Source organism: Chionomys nivalis, chromosome 2, assembly GCF_950005125.1.
Source record: "Chionomys nivalis chromosome 2, mChiNiv1.1, whole genome shotgun sequence".
NCBI lineage: Eukaryota > Metazoa > Chordata > Mammalia > Rodentia > Cricetidae > Chionomys > Chionomys nivalis.
The window spans coordinates 54,921,564-54,929,933 of record NC_080087.1 but is presented as its reverse complement, the minus strand read 5'-3'; the positions used below and the strand labels follow the sequence as shown (position 1 = coordinate 54,929,933).

Here is an 8,370-nt window from a genome sequence, read left to right as displayed (position 1 = left end):
CGGTAGGCTGCTTTCACACTGGCGACCCGGGAGCCCAGCAGAAGCGCTGGCTGCAGTGCGGACATCGCAGGGACGGTGGCGTGGGGAGCCTCGGGCAGGCTTCGCCCAGATCTTACTCGCCTGGACGAGATTGAAGGCATACAGAGCCTTTTGGAACCGCCAAGCTGGAGCTAGAAACGGACCTGGAGTTCCGCTGGGCCCCAGCCCCCGGGCAGCTCCTCCTGCAGGAATCCGGGGCCCCAGCGACGCGCAAGGAGCGGGATGCCGCGGTGGCTGGGCGCAGCGGCGGGACACGGCGCGGGCTGCTCTGGTTCACCACGCTGGTCCTATATGCCGCCTTCGTGGGGCTGGTGAGAGCCCGGGCTGTCCCTTCCCAGGCTGGGTCAGGAGATTCCCACTAGGAACGATCACTCCCAGGCTGCAGACCTGCTTCCCTAGCCTGCACAGTGGGAGATCGGGTGCATTCATCTTTCTGAGTCTCCGTTTCCCCATCTAGGAAATGATCACAGTTCTAATCTTGGAGGGTTTTTTTTGTCAACTCAAACGGACTGCCTTAATGAAAACTTTCATGGTCATGGGTACGATGGGAAGAGATACAGAAAGGGGGGCCCAGACCTTCACCTGTTCACCTCCAGAACCACCCATGCAAACTCCTGGCTGGGCTGAGGAAGTTCAGCTACCGGGCAATTTTGCAGACGGAAAATGACTTTTCTTCATCATTCAGGTGGTTAGGTGGTAGCGTAAGCGCCTGAGAATGCCTGTAGCCACAGTCTTTAAGATTTTAGCATTTTTAGACACGGTGCTACTAAGTAGCCCAGACTGAGGCTAAACTCCGTGGTGATGTTTCTGCCTTAGGGATTACAGATCAGCACACCTGGCTTGCTTCTCGGGTTTCTTTGATGTGGGAGGAACTGCGAAGGAAAATTCTACCGGTGCCTAGAGAGCCTTCCCTGTGTGCTGAAGTCTCAAAGTCCTTTGGAGGACTTTGATAAGAACCTGTACTCAGTATTCTTTCGTTGAACTTGGTGCTTGCTGCTGGCCTGTCCTCGCTTGTGATCCTTTGTCCTGGGTCCCTGCTATTAAAAGGGGGCACACTGGTTTGAAGCAGATCAGAGCAGTTACCATCAATATAGATAGATGACTTAGAAACGTTTTTCTTAAAAGGACCAATACTAACACATTGTAAGGCAACATTTTATTGATAAAACCGTTGTGTGTGTGCATGTAATAGTTCCTTAAAAGTTTACACTCCTTCCTGGTGGCTTTGGAATTTCATGGAAGAAGGCTATAGATTTAGAAACATTCAGAGAGTTGAGTTCCAGCATATTATGTTTGTGTAGGACAGAGAAACATATGTATGTTAGAAGGACTGCATTTTTAACATAACCAACATGAGCAATAAACTGATGTTTGGGAATTTAAATTTTGACAACTAAATTCCTATATCAGTAATAAATGGAGTATATTTAAAATAAAATATTTTGAGAATATATTTGATATATCTTAGTAACTATTAATACAGAAAAATCTTGTACGGTGATCTTCAAAATCTAAAAAGAACTGCAACCAAAGTCAGACAACATTTAAATACTGAGTAGAAGACGACTCACAGGAGCACATGCCTCTAATAGTAAAGTGTTGTCCATTTTGTCTTGTTTGAATAAAGGGAACCTCTATATTACATTGTAATTCCTGCCTCCCATTCTTTATTATGGAAAATGCCACCATTTAAATGCATACCAATTTAGTGGTTGTAAGTATAAAGCTCTTCTCATTGTAAATTTTAGGGAATAAGCATTGCTATCCTTGGGCCAACATTTCCAGATCTGGCAAGAAATGTGAACCAAAACATCAGCAGTCTGTCTATCATTTTTGTGGGCCGTGCCTCTGGATTTGTATGCGGCACCATGATTGGTGGAGCTCTCATTGACTATATGAATCATTTTTTACTTTTGGGTAAGTAAACACAGCTTTTTTGCTTCTTTTTTTCCCCCAGTGAATTTTAAACTTGACTTTTAAACTTTTAAAAGCATAGACTGTAGAATGGTTGACAACAGAAATGGGTGTGGGTATCCTCCCTGCCAGCTGGGCTTCCATACAGAATCCATACCGAACATTCTAAAACTTGATTGGGCCGGGCGGTGGTGGCGCACGCCTTTAATCCCAGCACTTGGGAGGCAGAGGCAGGAGGATCTCTGTGAGTTCGAGACCAGCCTGGTCTACAAGAGCTAGTTCCAGGACAGGCTCCAAAACCACAGAGAAACCCTGTCTCGGAAAAACAAACAAACAAACAAACAAACAAAAAAAACTTGATTGGTTCTTTCTCAGGAGCGTTGGTAACCCTGGGCAATGCTGACTTTTACTGTTGGCTCTACTCCAGGCTGACACACTGGCTGACCTTGAAGCTCTGCTTATCTTAGGGTACGACAGGGCTTCTGAGGCCCTGGGGTCAGAATAACTCCTGGAACCAGGCTCTGTGGACTTGGGGTTGAAGATGAAGGATCAGGGAGATGGTGTAGCCTGCACCCAGGCCTATTGCCCTTGTCAGAGTTGAGCATAGGTTGATCCTCTCAGATCCTGACCCTGGAAGAGAGGGCAGAGTTGTTAGCATGCCTTTTTCAATAAATTGGCATAATTAAAAAATTTTAGGTTACTATGATAAAACTCCTTTGGAGGCAAGGTGAATAATTTATTGCTGACAAATAAGTAATCATCATTACTCCCAAAGTTGGCTAAAAGACTGTTTTTTTCTGTACTTCATTTCCTTTTATCCCCCAAATGAACTTATTTTGTAAAATTTCCCTGTCATCTATTATGATTTTTATTCTTGCATTGTTACCTCATATAAAAATTCTCTTTGAAGTAATACTTTTGGGGTTAACAGAGACACTATAAAAATTATTTTTTAGCCGGGCGGTGGTGGCGCACGCCTTTAATCCCAGCACTCGGGAGGCAGAGGCAGGCGGATCTCTGGCAATTTGAGGCCAGCCTGGTCCACAAGAGCTAGTTCCGGGACAGGCACCAAAGCTACAGAGAAACCCTGTCTCGAAAAACAAAAAAAACAACAAAAAAATATTTTTTATAATTTCTAATTTGACCATTAGCAATAATAGAATTGTATTCAAGTCATAGTAATTAATACTTTTGTAGTCCACAAATATTATAAAAGATTTAGATAAAACCACCATGCATTGCAACTGTATCTCTCATCTACTCATGATTGAAATTTACTGCGGTGGTGGTGGTGGTAGCTAGATTGTCTTTGAGACAAGATCTCACCGTGTCACGTTGGCTGGCCTCAAGCACAGAGATTTACCTACCTCAGTCTCCCAGACATTGGGATTAACATTAGTGCGTACTGCCATGCCCAGCCCAAGACCAACCAGTTTTAATTCAGTGTTATTTTTCATTTATACAATTTGTTATGATGTTCCTTTGACCTAGGACCCTGATGAATACTTATTTTATAGCTGGCTTTATTGTCTTCTGTTTTCAGGTGTGTCGATGTTGGCTACCACCGTTGGGTTTTATTTCATTCCTTTCTGCAAGAAGGCAGTCTTACTGGTTGTCATGATGTCTGTCTTTGGTGCTTCGGTTGGTGCTGTGGATACAGGTTAGTGAACCTTTCGGAGTCATCTCCCGATTTGGGGATAGTACAATGAGTAAGAATAGACCATATGAAATTGTGGCATCGTTTGTCTTGCTCTTAAGATGGCATGGACTCGCACAATCAGATTACACCTCCAGCACCCCTTCTTCCTGCCAATCAGGGCTGGGCATGGTGGTAAACACTAACTTTAATCATAACCAACCAATTGTTATACACTAACTATGACGTGAACTTTGAGAATTTTGCTTTATGAGAGATTGTTGGGTTGTCCCCAAGGTGGAAGGACTCCCTTTCTGCGGGAAATTATAATGCAAATGGGCTAGCTCTCATTCTGGGACAGAGTTTGACCACTCTAGTATAAAAGAAAACGATGATTTGATAGGACAAAGTATATTAATTACTTTGTAATTACTATGATAAAACAACTTGTGATGAAAGGAACTTGTAGGAGAAAGACTATTTGGGCTTAGGGTTCCAGAGGATTGGAGCCCATGATGGGGGAGCAAAAGCATAGCGGGAGGAGCAGGAAGCTGGGACCTCTCATCTTGAACCACAAGCGTAAAGCAGAGGGAGCAGTTAGAAATGATTGGAGGCCTTTAAATTCTCAAAGCCTGCCCCAACGGCATACTTCCTCCAGCAAGGCCACCTTCTAACCCTATCTAAACAGTATTTTTAGTATACCACGAAATAGGGATCAAGTATTCAAATGCCGGAGACTATGGAGGACATTCTCAGTTAAACCACCATACAGGGTAGAATTACTATACGGCTGCAGATGCACAGAAGGAGTCATGCAACTTCAGAGGCACCCGGATTCTAGACTTAGAGAATCCGTGAGGGTACCATGTTCTTGCCTTTGTTTTTGGTTGTTTTCTCTTTCTCTGCAGTGGAAAATCTCCATGTTTCACTCTATCGCTGAAGACCTCCTAAATGACATGTAGATCATTGCTTATCCCTAATCCTAGCTTTCAATTCCCAACTTTCTTGTTCTAAGGGAAGAAACAATATTTGATAGATCATGCAAATATTTTACACTTCAAGATCCATTTGAATGCAAAAATTACAATGTGGAACCATATGATTGTCTCAAAATACCTGATTTGTTTAAAGATAACCAAACACTAGCTGCTTCTGGCTTTTTACTGCGTGGGTGTTGAAACTATGTAGTGTACAATTCTGAAAGTTGTTTTTGTTTCCTATAGCAAGTATGCCACAATTCTGGGGCAATCTGGCTCCCGGTTGGGTGCTGTGCATCTGGTTTAGACTTAAGCAAACAATATTCTTCAATTGGAATTGACACCTAATTGGAAGTACTGAATCTTTGGCAGTTTCCCCACCATTAGATTAAATTTTGCCTAGTATCTTTATATATTTACATACGAACTATAGTTCAGTTGGCCAGAGTATCTGCCTAGCACGCATGAAACACTGTGTTTAATCCCACGCACTGCATAAACTGAATGGCACATTCTTGTAATCCTACTAGTTAAGCGGCACCGGTGGGAGTACCAAAAAGTCAAGATCATCTTTAGCTACATAACAAGTTCAAAGTCAATAGGACATATATGAGAACTGTCTCAAAAATACAAATAAATTTAGCAGTGTCTTGCTGTTTCTATACCTCTGAAGAGACACCATGACCAAGGCAACTTATAGAAGAAAGCATTTAATTGGGAGTTAGCTTACAATTTCAGAGGGTGAGTCCATGATCATCATGGCAAGGGGCATGGTGGCTTCCAGGCAGGCATGGCACGGGGAGAATAGTGGACAAGGACTTTAGACCCTCATTTGGAGAGAAGGACGGGAGGCGGAGGGAGATGGAAGGGGGAGGGAGCAGGATATATTGACTAGACTTGGGGTTTTGAAACCTCAAAACCCACCCCCAGTGATAAACTTCAACACCTAACCCTTCTTAAACAGGTCCCCAGGTGGGGACTAAGCTTGCAACTATGTGAGCTTATGGGGGCTATTCTGATTCAAACCACCAGTTAGTAATCTCCCAGTGAGATTACCATTGTTTTATGATAAACTGTTTCAAATGTACCTAGCTCACGTGATGGTTTACTAACTTGTAAACTTCACGTATGAAGATGAGCTGGAACCCAGTCCTTTGGTGATAGCGGGATGGAGCACCTTAATTGGCTCTGGAGTAAACATCACAAGCTCCCATAGCCCAGTACAGACACCGCTTCCTCCATGAAGCGCCTGACAAATTGTTTCTTTAACTTGTAGGTGGGAATGTCCTCATCTTGACTCTTTGGGGAGACAAAGGAGCCCCACACATGCAGGCCTTGCACTTCAGTTTCGCCTTGGGTGCCTTCCTGGCTCCCCTGCTGGCTAAATTGGCCTGGGGTACGTCAGAATCCACTCAGAACCACACAGAGTCCGACTTTGAATCTCTAATGCTGAACCGATCCTCTGAAGCCAGCCCAGACTCTCTGTTTGCGGTACCCGAGGACAAGAATCTGCTGTGGACGTATGTTTCCATCGGCACCTATGCGCTAGTAGTTTCTGTCTTTCTGTTTGGTCTGTTTTGTAAGAAACGCTCAAGGCAGAAAAAATCCACAGAATCTAGTCAGAGAGTTCGAAGAGCTAAATATCATTGGGCCCTGCTCTGCCTCCTCTTCATCTTCTTCTTCTTTTATGTTGGAGCTGAAATAACATTTGGTTCTTACATATTCTCCTTTGCCACCACCCATGTTGGTATGAAAGAAACTGAAGCAGCCGGCTTGAACTCTGTCTTTTGGGGGGCCTTCTCAGCCTGCAGGGGTCTGGCCATCTTCTTTGCCACATTCTTACAGCCTGGAACCATGATTGTGTTGAGCAATGTTGGCAGCCTTGCTTCATCTTTGTTTCTGGTGCTTTTTGACAAGAATCCTCTCTGCCTCTGGATCGCGACTGCTGTGTATGGAGCCTCGATGGCAACCACATTTCCCAGTGGCATTTCCTGGATTGAGCAGTACACCACCTTAACTGGGAAGTCTGCAGCATTCTTTGTAGTTGGTGCCTCTCTGGGGGAAATGGCTTTTCCTGCAGTCATCGGAATCATTGAGAGACACTATCCAGGACTGCCAGTGGTTCTGTATGTCTGTTTCACATCAGCCATCTTCACTGGAGTTCTTTTTCCTGTGATGTATAAATTAGCCACCTTACCCCTGCGTCACCAGGCAAAAGAAAGGAAGAGTGAGGATGGAAGAACTTTGCTTTCCAGCTCTAGGCTCAATGACTGTGAGGCGGAAAAGAAATGGAAAGACACAGAAAAACAGAATGGAACACATTCTGAGGTAGTTGAGATGAAGGATTTGAGGCATCTGTGACTGAGGAGTCTAGACATATTTCTAGTTGATAGAGCCCACAGCTGATGCTTCTGGGTAATTCCCAAACACCCCCATGTGTGAGGCCTCTCTGGTAATGGCTGTAACCCCCTGGGATACACCAGGAGAAAATGGACAAACATTTGGAAAAGATAACTTGTTTAGTGACTTCATAGTTCCTACGGCCAGGGGAGCCATAGAAGTTCTCAGCAATTCCCTGGGGTCAGCTTCTAGAGCTACTGCACAGTAACTACTAAACTGTTTTTTAAAAATTCTGGAATTTCCAGAGTCTTCCATAATGTACCAAGTGATCTCATATAGTGGGATCTTGTAACAAGGCTCCTGTTTGGGAGACTTATTAGGAAATATTTTTTTTTTTTTTTGCGTGGTGTGTGCTAAAAGGCATCTATAGTTAAGAAATTGGTAGTGCTCCAGTAGGCAGGTACCATGGAGATGTGGAATGGATTGGACTTTGCTGTGCAAATGATCAAGCATCCATTTTCTCTTGGATGAGTGGGAGAGGGTAGTTTTGATGCAAGAGAAACTGGAAGTAGTAAAATTGATGTTATAAAGGATATACTCTGCTTAGGAAATATTGCTAGATGAAGTAGCATTTAGTTAAAGGGTGGTACCTCCAAGCTCACTGGAAGAGAAGTAATGTACTGACCAGGCTCACTAGAAACTGAAGAGAGAAAACTTTGTTCCATAATCTAAGTTTAGGATTTCTGAGAAAATTTCTGCTAAATTATTATTTACCAAGACTGACCTTCAGTTAGGCTCCATCCCCATAGCGAAAGGGTCTTATAAGCAAGCAGTCATTAGGCCCGTCGCCATATCAAAGAACATACCTCTAAAGGGCAGCTGAAAGGGGCAGAGCAGGGTGACAACCATCACTATGCCCTGACAAGATGAATCTAGGAGCAACTATGTCACAACACTGGTGTGCTCAACAAACTATTTTGACAATATCTTTGTGTGTAAATCTACCACCTGCCCAAGTGTCCAGACACGTGGTCTTCTATGACTACTTAAATTGTTCCAAGTATAACCTGGACCAGGACCTGAGAGAATTAAGGATGACAATATTTGTGGAAAGAATGGCCTAAGGTGTGAGTAAGAGCTAGGAAATCTTCAACTCAAGGCCAGCTCTTCTTTGGGCATTAGCCACAGTCAGTCTCATGGCTTTTTGGGTTTTTGTAAAGAGCTTTTCCTTTATTAATCTCTAAGTGTGCAGCATGATTTCTCACTGGGTAGGCATATTATTTCTATAACAATTTCATGGAAGTATATTTGGAAATGAGGATACATTATATAATTCTTTACCTTATCCCTAGTGTTGGGTTAAAGAATACTAAGGACTTGTTTGGTTTGGTCCTTTTTTTCCCATTTGTTTTAAAAAAGATTTATTTATTAAGCATACAATATACTGCTGGCAAGAAGGTTGTG

General features: G+C 43.4%; 1 protein-coding gene across 1 annotated transcript in view; it reads left to right on the top strand.

Moving 5' to 3' along the window:
• Positions 1-314: 314 nt before the first annotated feature.
• LOC130867693 (sodium-dependent glucose transporter 1C-like) overlaps positions 315-8,370 on the top strand; it is a 21,134-nt gene continuing 13,078 nt past the window's right edge. The window contains exons 1-4 of the mRNA XM_057759813.1: positions 315-350; positions 1,788-1,956; positions 3,497-3,613; positions 5,843-6,894. Of these exons, the coding sequence (XP_057615796.1) occupies positions 1,908-1,956; positions 3,497-3,613; positions 5,843-6,894 (1,218 nt within the window). The 5' untranslated portion in view covers positions 315-350; positions 1,788-1,907. The remainder of the gene's footprint in view (positions 351-1,787; positions 1,957-3,496; positions 3,614-5,842; positions 6,895-8,370) is intronic.